This window comes from Pristiophorus japonicus, unplaced genomic scaffold, assembly GCF_044704955.1.
Source record: "Pristiophorus japonicus isolate sPriJap1 unplaced genomic scaffold, sPriJap1.hap1 HAP1_SCAFFOLD_1425, whole genome shotgun sequence".
NCBI lineage: Eukaryota > Metazoa > Chordata > Chondrichthyes > Pristiophoridae > Pristiophorus > Pristiophorus japonicus.
In genome coordinates, this window is record NW_027251098.1 from 21,193 (window position 1) to 37,653 (window position 16,461).

The following is a 16,461-nucleotide window of genomic DNA, read 5'->3' on the forward strand; positions in this document are numbered from 1 at the left end:
TAACACCTGACGTTTCGGGTGGACGCCGCTTGGCCAGAGGGATATAAAAGGCGCGCAATGAGCGCGGCCACGCCATGCAGCAGGCGGGCGCTGTCCCAGCTGTGGATTGGCCGCTTCCCGGGAGAGGAGAGGGCGCGCGGGAGGTTTGAATAAAGAGACGGTTGAAGAGGGGGAGCCAAACCGCTCAGATATCCAGCCACTGACTGACCGTTTCCCGGTGTACCCGGGACTGACTGACTGAGCGCCGCCTCTCGCCCTGTCCCTGAGTGTCCCCCGGCTTCTGACACCCCCCTCCCCCGGGGCCAGCCTCGAGCCGCTCTGCCCCCCCCGGCCTGACAGACTGACCCATCCCCAGCCACTGAAGCCCGGGGCCAGCCTCGAGCCGCTCTGCCCCCGGCCTGACTGACCCATCCCCAGCCACTGAACCCCGGGGCCAGCCTCACGCCGCTTTGCCCCCCGGCCTGACAGACTGACCCATCCCCAGCCACTGAACCCCGGGGCCAGCCTCACGCCGCTTTGCCCCCCGGCCTGACAGACTGACCCATCCCCAGCCACTGAACCCTGGGGCCAGCCTCACGCCGCTTTGCCCCCCGGCCTGACAGACTGACCCATCCCCAGCCACTGAACCCCGGGGCCAGCCTCGCGCCGCTCTGCCCCCGGCCTGACCCCTGACAGACTGACCCATCCCCAGCCACTGAACCCCGGGGCCAGCCTCGAGCCGCTCTTCCCCCCCCCCCCCCCGGTCACTGACCTCCGGCCTGACTGACTGACTGACCCCTGACTGACTGACCCATCTCCGGCCAGAGCCCGGAACGGACTGACCCCCCCGGGACTAACTAACTAATTGACTGACCCCTGACTGACTGACTCCCCGCTCCGCCATGCCGGCCGGCCGCGGGCTCCGGCTCCTCCTGCTCCTCGCCCTCTCCTCCTGCCGCCTCGCCCCCGGCAGCTGCTCGGCTTTTTTCGGTTGGTTTCTCCGCAAAGAAGCCGAGGCGCCGAGCTCGCCCGGCGGCCTGCTGGTCCCCGGTGCTGGGGCGGCGGACGGCTCCGGCTGGGGCTCCCGGTCCCGGTCCCCGTCCCCCCCGCAGCCGCCCTTCGAGATGACCACGGTGGACGAGAGGTTTGTGGCCGAAGCCGCGCACCTGGAGCTGGCCCCGCTCGACAGCTGTCACCAGCAGGTATGGGAGGGGATGGAGCCGGTGTCTGTGGGTTTGCAGCGACTTTACTATCCGTGCCACTGGAATTATAACTTTAATGTTGTTTTGCAAAATTATCAACCATTTAATTGTGTTTTGCAAATATCAAATGAGAACTTGCGTTTATATAGTGCCTTTCACTGCCTCAGAATCTTCCTAGAAGGACAAGGGCAGCAGGCGCATGGGAACACTGCCACCTCCAAGTCACACACCATCATGACTTGGAAATATATCGTCGTTCCTTCATCATAGCTGGGTCAAAATCCTGGAACTCCCTCTCTCTAACAGCACTGTGGGAGCACCTTCACCACACGGACTGCAGCGGATCAAGAAGGCGGCTCACCACCACCTTCTTCATTGGCTGTAAAGCTCTTTGAGACGTCCAGTAGTCGTGAAAGGCGCTATATAAATCCAAGGGCAATGAAGGGTGGGTAATATATGCCAGCCTAGCTACTGACACCCAGATCTGGAATTGCTATCACTTTTTTGAAGTAGTCCCTATTGTGATGCAGCGCCCAATTTGTGCATTGCAAGCTCCCACAAACAGATAATGATCTGGTTCATGCAGTTCTTTGCATAAAACAGATGCAAAAATCTTTTTTTTAAGTGTTAAATATTGGCCAGGACACTGGGGAAAACTCCCCTGCTCTTCAAATAAATCCGTGTGATCTTTTACTTCTGTCAGTATGTACCCTCCATGGGGTTGAAGTTGCACAGCTGCTGTTTTGGCCCATCACGTTACCTGTTGTACACCCAGAGAAATCCCAGATATTTTGTGCAAAGCAAGTGTTTGTGCCTGAACCACTCTTTCCAATTGTTGACACTGGGTAGCGATTGCACAATCCCAGTGCTACACGCACACACCCCTGGGGTTGGTCTGGGTGTTGTGTAATGAGAGAGGATTAATTAGCAATCTCATTGTACGAGGTCCCTTGGGGAAGAGTGACCATAATATGGTGGAATTCTGCATTAGGATGGAGAATGAAACAGTTAATTCAGAGACCATGGTCCAGAACTTAAAGAAGGGTAACTTTGAAGGTATGAGGCATGAATTGGCTAAGATAGATTGGCTAATGATACTTAAGGGGTTGACTGTGGATGGGCAATGGCAGACATTTAGAGACCGCATGGATGAATTACAACAATTGTACATTCTTGTCTGGCGTAAAAATAAAAAAGGGAAGGTGGCTCAACCGTGGCTATCTAGGGAAATCAGGGATAGTATTAAAGCCAAGGAAATGGCATACAAATTGGCCAGAAATAGCAGCGAACCTGGGGACTGGGAGAAATTTAGAACTCAGCAGAGGAGGACAAAGGGTTTGATTAGGGCAGGGAAAATGGAGTACGAGAAGAAGCTTGCAGGGAACATTAAGGCGGATTGCAAAAGTTTCTATAGGTATGTAAAGAGAAAAAGGTTAGTAAAGACAAACGTAGGTCCCCTGCAGTCAGAATCAGGGGAAGTCATAACGGGGAACAAAGAAATGACAGACCAATTGAACAAGTACTTTGGTTCAGTATTCACTAAGGAGGACACAAACAACCTTCCGGATATAAAAGTGGTCAGAGGGTCTATTAAGGAGGAGGAACTGAGGGAAATCTTTATTAGTCGGGAAATTGTGTTGGGGAAATTGATGGGATTGAAGGCCGATAAATCCCCAGGGCCTGATGGACTGCATCCCAGAGTACTTAAGGAGGTGGCCTTGGAAATAGCGGATGCATTGACAGTCATTTTCCAACATTCCATTGACTCTGGATCAGTTCCTATCGAGTGGAGGGTAGCCAATGTAACCCCACTTTTTAAAAAAGGAGGGAGAGAGAAAGCAGGGAATTATAGACCGGTCAGCCTGACCTCAGTAGTGGGTAAAATGATGGAATCAATTATTAAGGATGTCATAACAGTGCATTTGGAAAATGGTGACATGATAGGTCCAAGTCAGCATGGATTTGTGAAAGGGAGATCATGCTTGACAAATCTTCTGGAATTTTTTGAGGATGTTTCCAATAAAGTGGACAAAGGAGTACCAGTTGATGTGGTATATTTGGACTTTCAGAAGGCTTTCGACAAGGTCCCACACAAGAGATTAATGTGCAAAGTTAAAGCACATGGGATTGGGGGTAGTGTGCTGACGTGGATTGAGAACTGGTTGTCAGACAGGAAGCAAAGAGTAGGAGTAAATGGGTACTTTTCGGAATGGCAGGCAGTGACTAGTGGGGTACCGCAGGGTTCTGTGCTGGGGCCCCAGCTGTTTACATTGTACATTAATGATTTAGACGAGGGGATTAAATGTTGTATCTCCAAATTTGCGGATGACACTAAGTTGGGTGGCAGTGTGAGCTGCGAGGAGGATGCTATGAGGCTACAGAGTGACTTGGATAGGTTAGGTGAGTGGGCAAATGCGTGGTAGATGAAGTATAATGTGGATAAATGTGAGGTTATCCACTTTGGTGGTAAAAACAGAGAGACAGACTATTATCTGAATGGTGACAGATTAGGAAAAGGGAAGGTGCAACGAGACCTGGGTGTCATGGTACATCAGTCATTGAAGGTTGGCATGCAGGTACAGCAGGCGGTTAAGAAAGCAAATGGCATGTTGGCCTTCATAGCGAGGGGATTTGAGTACAGGGGCAGGGAGGTGTTGCTACAGTTGTACAGGGCCTTGGTGAGGCCACACCTGGAGTATTGTGTACAGTTTTGGTCTCCTAACTTGAGGAAGGACATTCTTGCTATTGAGGGAGTGCAGCGAAGATTCACCAGACTGATTCCCGGGATGGTGGGACTGACCTATCAAGAAAGACTGGATCAACTGGGCTTGTATTCACTGGAGTTCAGAAGAGTGAGAGGGGACCTCATAGAAACGTTTAAAATTCTGACGGGTTTGGACAGGTTGGATGCAGGAAGAATGTTCCCAATGTTGGGGAAGTCCAGAACCAGGGGTCACAGTCTAAGGATAAGGGGTAAGCCATTTAGGACCGAGATAAGGAGAAACTTCTTCACCCAGAGAGTGGTGAACCTGTGGAATTCTCTACCACAGGAAGTAGTTGAGGCCAATTCACTAAATATATTCAAAAGGGAGTTAGATGAAGTCCTTACTACTCGGGGGATCAAGGTGTATGGCGTGAAAGCAGGAAGTGGGTACTGAAGTTTCATGTTCAGCCATGAACTCATTGAATGGTGGTGCAGGCTAGAAGGGCTGAATGGCCTGCTCCTGCACCTATTTTCTATGTTTCTATGGTCATTCCACATCCATTCCCAGTCCATTGGAATGAGTGGAGCAGCTACTGGATATGTAAGGGTAGGGTTTCTTCTTGACCATCACATTAGTGGAATTAGCAGTGGATGAAGAACTGAGTAAGAAATGTACCTTTTTAATCAAGGACATTGGGAAGTTTTAATCTCTTGTACCAGTGAAGTCCATTGACCTGGAGAGAGTGTCTCCGAGCTTTCCAGAGGTCATTTAAAGTCTGGATTTAAAATTATGATTTCCCTCTGTGCACCTGTAATCCTGTCTACCATTCCAAACACTTTTTCCTATTATCCATACAAAGGCACTTTATGGTGAGGTTGTCTACCTTTTTGAATTACTGACTGTCTTATTGAAATGTTAGCACCAGAGCTCTACAGGAGTGCATTCCCTTGGAGGGATGTTTGAAAACCACTATCCTATACTGAACTATATAAAATAGAAGTTGCAGTCGTTAGTGCAAGATAATGCAGAAGGTGAGGCAATCTGACAAGGTTTATACTCCTGACTGCCATGCATTAACTCCAGCTGGAAAATATCAGGTGTGTGGATATTCGATGAGGTTTGGATCAGGATCAACTGTGAAGCCCCTCCCCCAAAACCGTCGAATCATCGGCAGTCCCTCGGAGTCGAGGATGACTTGCTTCCACTCTAAAAGTGAGTTCTCATGTGACTGAGGAGACCAATGTGGGAATTACAGTCTCTGTCACAGGTGGGACACACAGTGGTTGAACAAAAGGGTGGTCAGGGAGCCTGGGTTGATGCACGCTCCTTCCGCTGCCTACGTTTGGTTTCTGCTTGTTCTCAGCGATGGGACTCGTTGCTCAGCGCCCTCCTGGATGCTCTTCCTCCATTTTGGCAGTCATGGGCCAGGGATTCCCAGGAGTCGGTGGGGATGTTGCACTTTATCAAGGAGGCTTTGAGGGTGTCCTTGAAGCGTTTCCTCTGGTCATCTGGGGCTCGCTTGCTGTGTTGAAGCTCTGTGTAGAGCGCTTGCTTTGCGAGTCTCTTGTCGGGCATGCGGACGATGTGGCTCGCCCAACGGAGCTGGTCGAGTGTGGCTAGTGCTTCGATGCTGGGAATGTTGGCCTGAGCAAGAACACTGACGTTGGTGCGTCTATCCTGCCAATAGATTTGCAGGATCTTGTGGAGGCAGCGCTGGTGGTACTTCTCCAGCGTTTTGAGGTGTCTGCTGTATATAGTCCACGTCTGAGCCATATAGGAGGGTGGGTATCACTACTACCCTGTAGACCATAAGCTTGGTGTTGGATTTGAGATCCTGGTCTTCAAACACACTCTTCAGGCGACTGAAGGCTGCACTGGCGCACTGAAGGGGGTGTTGGACCTTGTTGTCAATGTCTGCTCTTGCTGACAGGAGGCTCCCGAGGTATGGAAAATGGTCCACGTTGTCCAAGGCCTCATTGTGGATTGGGGGCGGGGGGGGCAGTGCTGTGTGTGGAGGGGTCAGGTTGGTAGAGGACCTTTTGTCTTACAGGTGTTTAGTGTAAGGCCCATGCTCTCGGAGAAACTTCTTCACTCAGAATTGTGAACCTGTGGGCTTCTCTACCACAGAAAGTTGTTGAGGCCAGTTCGTTAGATATATTCGAAAGGGAGTTAGATGGGGCCCTTGCAGCTAAAGGGATCAAGGGGTATGGAGAGAAAGCAGGAATGGGGTACTGAAGTACATGATCAGCCATGATCATATTGAATGGTGGTGCAGGCTCGAATGGCCTACTCCTGCACCTACTTTCTATGTTTCTATATACGCTTCGGTGAAGGTGTTGACGATGGCTTGAAGTTCGGCCTTCCGAGTGCGCAGACGCAAGTTTCTGGCAACTGTGAGCAGACCAGACGCAATAGTCAGCTGCTGGTGCTATGTCTTGGTGCCTGAATGAAGAATGGCCGTGTGAATAAGTTACTGAAGCTTCTAAAGCCATAACCCAGGAACAGCTTTCAGGAGAGGAGGAACAAAATTGGGAGGAGAGTGAATTCTTTATGGGGTCGACTGACTGTGTGAAGGAATGATCCAACTGGAATGTTGAACATCCTTCCATTGGAAAGTCTGGCTGTTGGATACAAAACTATTGGTCATCTGAAAACTAACCTACTGTCCAGGAAGATGCTAAATGGTTATGGGAGTACCCAAATAATTGTGATACAGTACTTGCTTTATTAGCATGAGACAACAGGGGTGGGGGGTGGGGCGGGGAAAGAATGAGAGAGATGAGACCATGTGTAAATAGCAGTGGGGGGAAAAGGCAGCTAGAAAAACCAGGCCAAGGGGAATGGATTCCAGTAGCCAGAGTGAAGAAAATAACAGGGTGACCCTGCTAGCTAACCAAAATCTATCCATCTCCAACTGACCCAGCACCCCCAACCTTTTGGTGAAGTGTTCCTGATTTCCACTACCTTTTTGTGTGGAAAAAGTGCTTACTGATTTCACTCCTAAATAGCTTGGCTCTAATTTTAAGATAGTGCCCTCTTGTTCTGGATACCCCACCAGATGGATTAGTTTCTCTCTATCTACTCTATTGAATACTTAATCATTTTAAACACCTTGATTAGATCACCCCTCAACTGTCTAAACTCAAGAGAATACAAACCAAGATTAATTTTCACAAAGCTAATTAGACATTCCAGCAGAAATAACCTGATTTTAAAAAGTCTATCTCTGGAGATGAGAGGTTCTGTTATCAACGGTGGTGTGTCGATTGATAAGGCTTTGGACAACCTTGCCCCATTCCTCTTTCAGGAAGAATAAATCTAAGTTACAGTAAGGGAAGCATCACTCTACATCTAACCGTGCTACACCTGATCTGTGAAACTTTTAGCTGGAAACCGTTCCATTCCCCAATGCCACAAAATTGGCAAGAAAAAAGTAAAATAGAAATTGAAACTGGAATCCGTCTCTTCTACACTCTTTTGCAGACCATCGTGCAGTCTATGTTTAGCCAGTCAGATTAGGTCCTTCAAAATAAAGCACATCATTCTCATTTGATGCAATTTAAAAGCTGAATGATTGTTAAGGATGGAGAATCTCTAATCTGTGACTGCTGTATTTACAATATTTACACATTGACCCAGGTGTGATTAACTTAAGTACATCAGTGTCTGTTTCAGTATGTTCATAGTATGGGCAGAAACATGTTCGTTCCCCTTCATAAATAATGTGATCTGATGTGTAAATGAACAGTCTAGTATTTGTTTTGGAAGTCTCTTTTTTTTTTAAAAGACGGACTGCCTGGTAGGTAAAGATATCGCCTGGTGGACCACTGAGCCTTACAGGTCAGAGGGTTAAAAATAAACTTCAAATATTGAAAATCTGAAATATAATATAATTTAAAAAAAACTTAACACTGCAGGTTCATTGGTGTCTTGTCATGAGATAAGTTTAATGTTTGGAGTGTGGACTCTTTTGTAAGATTCAATCCTGAGACCCAAGTTAATCCCAGGGTCTGTGCTGACTTCATGCTCTCAGCTGAGCCAGTATGTGGGGCTGCTAAAGTTCCCTTTGTCCTTGGGAAAGGATGAGGGTAGAATCGGCTAATATTGCAGCTCCTGATGACTTCCCAGTGACCCCTGTTGGGAAGTGTATGTGTGGACATGATCAGCTTGGCTATGATACTTCTGCACAGCCTGATGTCACTGGTTTCATAGATTGGCCTCCTTCTGTGCTGTATCATTCAGTTCATTATTACTGTGCCGACAGGCTTATGAAGCATTTCCAAATGCTCTCTGGTGCATGTGGAACTGTACCCATCATGCTCCAGAATAAGTTGGCACCCACAGGATGGAAGTGGGGAAGAATGGCACAAAAACACTACAATTGGCCAATTATAAATAGTTGACCAACAGACATTGATCAAGTGAGATTGGAAACTGAATCCTATGGAGGAGTGGGAAAGTGAAATCCCAAATTACTCATTAAAAGTGGCACTTTCCCTATTCCTATAGTGGGCACAGAGCTTCTGGCACCCTACGAAGGCTGTTCTGAGTTTGTTGACTGACGCATGTAAAGAAATCTTGGAATAACTTCCTTTAGCATGTCTATCACCTGACAGTAGTGCTGCTTGGTGCCATGAAGCTCTGCATCTGTGTCTCCTGCAGTGTTGCCATTAGTGCTGCAACATGAAGAGGAGCAATACTGCTTCCTTGTAATTGAAGACAAACTTTACTGAATTCACTCCCCACTAAACAAAGTTGTGGTTTATTTGGAGGACGTTCTTTAAAAGTAAATGTGCTCCCACAGAGCAGGAAGGAAATTCTGGGCAGGGTGCGGGTCTGTCAGTCCTGTGTCGTTGTTTACACACCTCTGACTAGTCCTTTGTAGAGGACGGGACTTGGCCAGGAAAGGTAGAATTCTGGTCAGTATTTGAGAAGGGATCCACTGTACAGCATCTAAGCTGGAGTGCTGTCTGCGTCACTTGCTCAAGTATTTCCGCCCAATGTTTTTTCAGATAGGTGGTGGCACTGAAAACTGCAGGACATTGGATTTCAAAACTTAATTGAAAGTGTGAGCAGGTTTCTGTCCCTTCTTGCACTTCTACTTTGACCAGATTGTGTGCTTTCTAGGTTATTGCAACATTTAAAACATCAAAATCATTAACTGTAGAACAATATTGAATGTTTAGCTGGTATAAATTGAAGAGAACACAGCTATAAACTGGCTTAACCGTGGACAATAATGCTAAATATTTCTCAGTTCAACCAAAATATATAGGTGCAGAATACAGTAACCGATGCAATTTCATGTGAAATCTTTGCACTAGTATGTAAATAGCTCATTAGCAGAATCAATTGTATTAAACTATCAGCAAGAATTCGCATTAAAGCAGCATGAATTTAACATCAGTTTCTGCAGTAACTGATCTCTGCTCATGTATAGTAACTTATGAGCTAAATTTGATGAGCTGAAATCTGCCTTCCCAATTCAACTCCCTTGTATTCGCTAACTGCTCTGAAGGTGGTTAATTTTCAGGCATTGTTTTCGATTTGAGTCCCCTTTGCAGCACTTAATTCAGAAATTCCCATGCCTCAGTGAATAAATGCATCACCACATGCTGTACTGAGCTTTAAAGATTAGGATAGTTCTAGGTTTGTCATCTCTCTGATCTGTCAGGAATTTTACGCTTTGCCTGTGGGCAGCATGATTTCAGGCCTACAGTGTTTCCACTTGTGAAGGGAGAACAAAACTAGTCAATATAAGAAATCACCAAGAAATCAAATAGGAAAAAAAAAACATAGAAAATAGGTGCAGGAGTAGGCCATTCGGCCCTTCGAGCCTGCACTGCCATTCAATAAGATCACGGCTGATCATTCCTTGAGTACCCCTTTCCTGCTTTCTCTCCATACCCCTTGATCCCCTTATCCGTAAGGGCCATATCTAACTCCCTCTTGAATATATCCAATGAACTGGCATCAACAACTCTCTGCGGCATGGAATTCCATAGGTTAACAACTCTGAGTGAAGAAGTTTCTCTTCATCTCAGTCCTAAATGGCCTACCCCTTATCCTAATACTCTGTCCCCTGGTTCTGGACTTCCCCAACATCGGGAACATTCTTCCTGCATCTAACCTGTCCAGTCCTGTCAGAATCTTATACGTTTCTATGAGATCCCCTCTCACCCTTCTAAACTCCAGTGAATAAAGGCCCAGTTGCTCCAGCCGCTCCTCATATGACAGTCCAGCCATCCCTGGAATCAGTCTGGTGAACCTTCGCTGCACTCCCTCAATAGCAAGAACGTCCTTCCTCAGATTAGGAGACCAAAACTGAACACAATATTCCAGGTGAGGCCTCAACAAGGCCCTGTACAACTGCAGCAAGACCTCCCTGCTCCAATACTCAAATCCCCTAGCTATGAAGGCCAACATAACATTTGCCGCCTTCACCGCCTGCTGTACCTGCATGCCCACTTTGTGACTGATGAACCATGACACCCAGATCTCGTTGCACCTCCATTTTTCATAATCTGCTGCCATCCAGATAATATTCTGCCTTTGTGTTTTTGCCCCCAAAATGGATAACCTCACATTTATCCACATTATACTGCATCTGCCATGCATTTGTCCACTCACCTAACCTGTCCAAGTCACCCTGCAGCCTTTTAGCATCCTCCTCACAGCTCACACCGCCACCCACAAACTTGGAGATATTACACTCAATTCCTTCATCTAAATCGTTAATGTATATTGTAAATAGCTGGGGTCCCAGCACTGAGCCCTGCGGCACTCCACTAGTCACTGTCTGCCATTCTGAAAAGGACCTGTTTATCCCGACTCTCTGCTTCCCGTCTGCCAACCAGTTCTCTATCCATGTCTCCTTCTCGCTAGACCCTCAGTCCCCTAGTATTTCTGGAAGGTTATGTGTCTTCCTTCGTGAAGACCGAACCAAAGTATTTGTTCAATTGGTTTGCCATTTCTTTGTTCCACTTTATAAATTCACCTGATTCTGACTGCAAGGGACCTACATTTGTCTTCACTAATCTTTTTCTCTTCACGTATAGAAGCTTTTTCAGTCAGTTTTTATATTCCCGGCAAGCTTCCTCTCATACTCTATTTCCCCCCTCCTAAGTAAACCCTTTGTCTGCCTCTGTTGTATTCTAAATTTCTCCCAGTCCTCTGGTTTGCTGCTTTTTCTGGCCAATTTATATGCCTCTTGGATTTAACACTATCCTTAATTTCCCTTGTTAGCCACGGTTGAGCCACCTTCCCCATTTTGTTTTTTACCCCAGACAGGGATGTACAATTGTTGAAGATCATCCATGTGATCTTTTAAATGATTGCCATTGCCTATTTACCGTCAACCATTTAAGTATCATTCGCCAGTCTATTCTAGCCAATTCACGTCTCATACCATCGAAGTTACCTTTCCTTAATTCAGAGTCCTGAACTTAACTGTCACACTCCATCTTAATAAAGAATTCTACCATATTATGGTCACTCTTTCCCAAGGGCCTCGTACAACAGGATTGCTAATTAGTCCTTTCTCATTACACATCACCCAGTCTAGGATGGCCAGTCCTCTAGTTGGTTCCTCAACATATTGGTCTAGAAAACCATCCCTAATACACTCCAGGAAATCCTCCTCCACCGTATTGCTACTAGTTTGGTTAAAGTCACCCATGATAACTGCTGTACCTTTATTGCACGCATCCCTAATTTCTTCTTTGATGCTGTCGCCCAACCTCACTACTACTGTTTAGTGGTCTGTACACAACTCCCACTAGCGTTTTCTGCCCTTTGGTATTCCGCAGCTTTACCCATACAGGTTCCACATCATCCAAGCTAATGTCCTTCCTTACTATTGCGTTAATTTCCTTTTTAACCAGCAACGCTACCCCACCTCCTTTTGCTTTCTATCTATCCTTTCTGAATGTTGAATACCCCTGGATGTTGAATTCTGAGCCTCAGTCACCCTGGAGCCATGTCTCCGTAATCCCAATTATATCATATTCGTTAATAGCTGCCTGCGCAACTAATTCAGCCACCTTATTACGAATACTCCTCGCATTGAGACACAGAGCCTTCAGACACACTTTGTCCCTTTTTAGAATTTTGCTGTAATGTGGCCCTTTTCGATTTTTGCCTTGGATTTATCGGCCCTCCACTTTTACTTTTCTTGTTTCTATCTTTTGCTTCTTCCCCATTTTACTTCCCTCTGTCTCCCATAGGTTCCCATCCCCCTGCCATATTAGTTTAACCCCTCCCCAACAGCACCACTTTTTTCACCGCTTGAGGGCCTCGGTTTAACGTCTCATCCAAAAGACATTGAAAGTGTTCCATGTTGCTGTTTGAGATATCTTTAACAAGTGTCTATTCTTGTGACGATGTTGGTCTGATTGAGAACACTGACGTTGGTGCGTCTATCCTCCCAGTGGATTTGCAGGATATTGCGGAGGCAGCGCTGGTGGTACTTCTCCAGCGCTTTGAGATGTCTGCTGTATATCGTCCACGTCTCAGAGCCATATAGGAGGGCGGGTATCTCTACTGCCCTGTAGACCAGCTCCGTTGGATGGGCCGCATCATCCGCTTGCCCGACATGAGACTCCCTAAGCAAGCGCTCTACTCAGAACTCCTACACAGCAAGTGAGCACCAGGTGGGCAAAGGAAACTTTTCAAGGACACCCTCAAAGCCTCCTTGATAAAATGCAACATCCCCATTGGCACCTGGGAATCCCTGGCCCAAGACTGCCCAAAATGGAGGTCGCTGAGCACCTCGAGTCTCGTTGCCGAGCGAATGCAGAAACCAAGCGCAGGCAGCGGAAGGAGCGTGCGGCAAACCAAACTCCCCACCCACACTTTGCTTCAACCACTGTCTGTCCCACCTATGACAGACTGTAATTCCCGTATTGGACTGTACAGTCACCTGAGAACTCAGTGGAAGCAAGTCTTCTTCGATTCCGAGGGAAACTGCCTATGATGGTGATTCTTGTGACAACGCTGAGTGTCAGCAATCCCTTCAATGATGAGAATCACAACTGCTATCTCTGTGTGTGCACTCCTCGATCAACATCACCAGTAGGGAACAGTCACCGGTTTCTCTCCCCACTTCTGCACTCCCACTGTGGCCAGCTAGAATGCCCCAATGTGGGGCTTTAACTGAGATACCACTCTGCGGCAGAGTCGATGTGGCTTACACTGGGTAATGCCTTTATCATTAGGCCATCGGTGGAGCTTATATCTTGCTCTTCTCACAGATGACTTGGTGAAAGCAGTTACTGATAAAGCTGAGAATTTGTTTGAATTTTGATTTTTTTTCTCTTCTCTCCATAGGTAATAGCTCAGCTAACATCTTCCTGCAGTGACCTTTCGGAAGAGGAGCTTGCCAAACTTGGGGTGTCCTTATTCAACTGTCAAGCAGCTGCTGAACGTCGGCTAACTTACCCATGCACTGCAGACATGGTAATTCCATTGGAGTGGGTTTTCTTTGAGGTTGGGAGGAGGGAAAAATGACAATCAAATGACTGCAGTATATTGGTTGGTGCATCAGTGACCCGTGTCGTTGAATAGTGGGATGCGAATTTGCGGTATCATTTCAGTTAAATGCCACTCTTTCCCTTTTTGAGTACTTGATCGAACCAAGTATTGATAATCCTGTATTGATGGATTTGAGCTCTTTTAGAGGCTAATGGTAGTTAGCAAAGCCAAGCTATTTTAGATAGCTGAAAGGCCATCGACCTGAAACATTAACTTTGTTTCTATCTCCTCAGATGCTGCCTGACCTGCTGAGTGTTTCCAGCATTTTGTTTTTTATTAAAGTTATTTTAGATCCTGATTACTGTCTGAAAAACACTAGTTAACCTTTTCTTTTTCAGTGACTTGTTCACCTGAGTCAGATGCATATGCAATGTAGAATTGAGCTGTATTTGCCACTTTAGAGGCTTCCAATAGCAGTACTCTTTTTATAAAAAAAAATCATTGTGCTGTGGGTGTGTATCACATGCCACTTCAACTGAAAAATAAGAGTACTACCCGATGTCTTGATTTTTAAGGTTTGGGAATATGGTGCTCTTCCTCAACCAAATGCTGGTGGCACTCACTGTGTCCAGTGTCACCTCTCCCTGTTCTTTTTCATCCACGCAACATGTCTGAGGTTTGGAACTCACCAGTACAGTGAGCTAAATGCTGCTGAAGTGTGAACTAGATATTTGGTCCTAGAAACAGAAAATAGGTGCAGGAGTAGGCCATTCGACCCTTCGAGCCTGCACCACCATTCAATATGATCATGGCTGATCATTTTTGCAACTTTAGTACCCCATTCTTGTTTTCTCTCCATATCCCTTGATCCCTTTAGCCGTAAGGGCCACATCTAACTCTCTTTTGGATATATCTAATGCACTGGCCTCAACAACTTTGTGGTAGAGAATTCCACAGATTCACAATTCTCTGTGTGAAGAAGTTTCTCCTCATCTTGATCCTAAATGGCTTACCCCTTACCCTTAAACTGTGACCCCTGGTTCTGGACTTCCCCCAACATTGGGAACATTCTTCCTGCATCTAACCTGTCCAATCCCGTCAGAATTTTAAATGTTTCTGAGATCCCCTCTCATTCATCTAAATTCCAGTGAATATAAGCCTAGTCGATCCAGTCTGTCTTCATATGTCAGTCCTGCCATCCCAGGAATCAGTCTGGTGAACCTTTGCTGTACTCCCTCAATAGCAAGAATGTCCTTCCTCAGATTAGGAGACCAAAACTGAACACAATATTCAAGGTGTGGCCTCACCAAGGCTTTGTACAACTGCAGTAAGGCCCCCCTGCTCCTATACTCAAATCCTCTCGCTATGAAGGCCATTTTCAGCCTTCACCGCCTATTGTACCATGACGCCCAGGTCTCGTTACACCTCCCCTTTTCCGAATCTGTCACCGTTCAGATAATCTGCCTTCATGTTTTTGCCACCAAAGTGGATATCCTAATATGTATCTACATTATACTGCATCTGCCATGCATTTGCCCACTCACCTAACCTGTCCAAGTCACCCTGCAGCCTCTTAGCATCCTCCTCACAGCTCACACTGCCACCCAGCTTCGTGTCATCTGCAAACTTGGAGATATTACATTCAATTCCTTTGTTGAAATCATTAATGTATATTGTAAATAGCTGGGGTCCCAGTACTGAACCTTGTGGTACCCCACTAGTCACTGCCTGCCATTCTGAAAAGGACCTGTTTATTCCTACTCTTTGCTTCATGTATGTCAACCAGTTCTCTATCCACATCAAACATTACCCCAATACCATGTGCTTTAATTTTGCACACCAATCTCTCTTGTGTGGGACCTTGTCAAAAGCCTTTTGAAAGTTCAAATACACCACATCCACTGGTTCTCCCTTGTCCACTCCACTAGTTATATCCTCACAAAATTCTAGAAGGTTTGTCAAGCATGATTTCCCTTTCATAAATCCATGCTGACTTGGACCGATCCTGTCACTGCTTTCCAAATGCACTGCTATTACATCCTTAATAATTGATTCCAATATTTTCCCCACTACTGATGTCAGGCTAACCGGTCTATAATTCCGTGTTTTCTCTCCCTCCTTTTTTTTTAAAAAAGTGGTGTTACATTAGCTACCCTCTAGTCCATAGGGACTGATCCAGAGTCAATAGACTGTTGGAAAATGATCATCAATGCATCCACTATTTCTATGGCCACTTCCTTAAGTACTCTGGGATGCAGACTATCAGGCCCTGGGGATTTATCGGCCTTCAATCCCATCAATTTCCCTAACACAATTTCCTGACTAATAAGGATTTCCTTCAGTTCCTCCTTCTTGCTAGACCCTTGGTCCCCTAGTATTTCCGGAAGGTTATTTGTACCTTCCTTAGTGAAGACAGAACCAAAGTATTTGTTCAATTGGTCTGCCATTTCTTTGTTCCCCATTATAAATTCACCTGAATCTGACTCAACTCTGACTTTATTTTGTGGTGTCCCTGCAGGTCTTGGTTATGTATTCCAATTTTATTTTAACCAATCTTCCCCTCCAGCTTTGTATTTTGCAGGCTTCCCAGACCACGGTACTTGTGTCCAGTCCTTTTGAGATCAGCTAGGGGAGACCTATTCTGTGGCATTGACTTTCTCTTCTCTTTGGACTTATGGTGGCAGAGCACACTGAAGCTCAGTGTTTGTGAAGCATCAGCTACAATGGCTGTAGATGATTAGAGTAACTGTCACAGGAAAAGGAGCCTGATGCTGTGTATTTATCTGTGATATTAATTTGACACTTTATTCTTCCTCCCACACCCCACTGGCCCCAAGACATTAGCCGAATGTACAGCGGACATGGACCCTGACACCTGGAATGCGTACCATATAGTCAGTAACCGGGCACGCTCTGTGTGCTACGCCACGCGGCAACAGGATTTCAAACGGAGGACTGAGGTGACTGTGAACTCTCTGGTGGCTACAGCTTCCAGTCAATTGGAAGCCATGAAAATGCTGAAGGTAAATGTGCTCTCCCTCCATTCATTAACTTTTTATTCGTGGCTCTTCTCAGCTGAAGCACCTTGGGGCACTTTTCTATCT

General features: G+C 46.3%; 1 protein-coding gene across 1 annotated transcript in view; it reads left to right on the plus strand.

The window, feature by feature from the left end:
- The first annotated feature begins 881 nt into the window (after positions 1-881).
- bmb (brambleberry) overlaps positions 882-16,461 on the plus strand; it is a 32,165-nt gene continuing 16,585 nt past the window's right edge. Inside the window, exons 1-3 of the mRNA XM_070870461.1 lie at positions 882-1,181; positions 13,214-13,342; positions 16,195-16,380. Coding sequence (XP_070726562.1) covers positions 882-1,181; positions 13,214-13,342; positions 16,195-16,380 — 615 coding nt within the window. The remainder of the gene's footprint in view (positions 1,182-13,213; positions 13,343-16,194; positions 16,381-16,461) is intronic.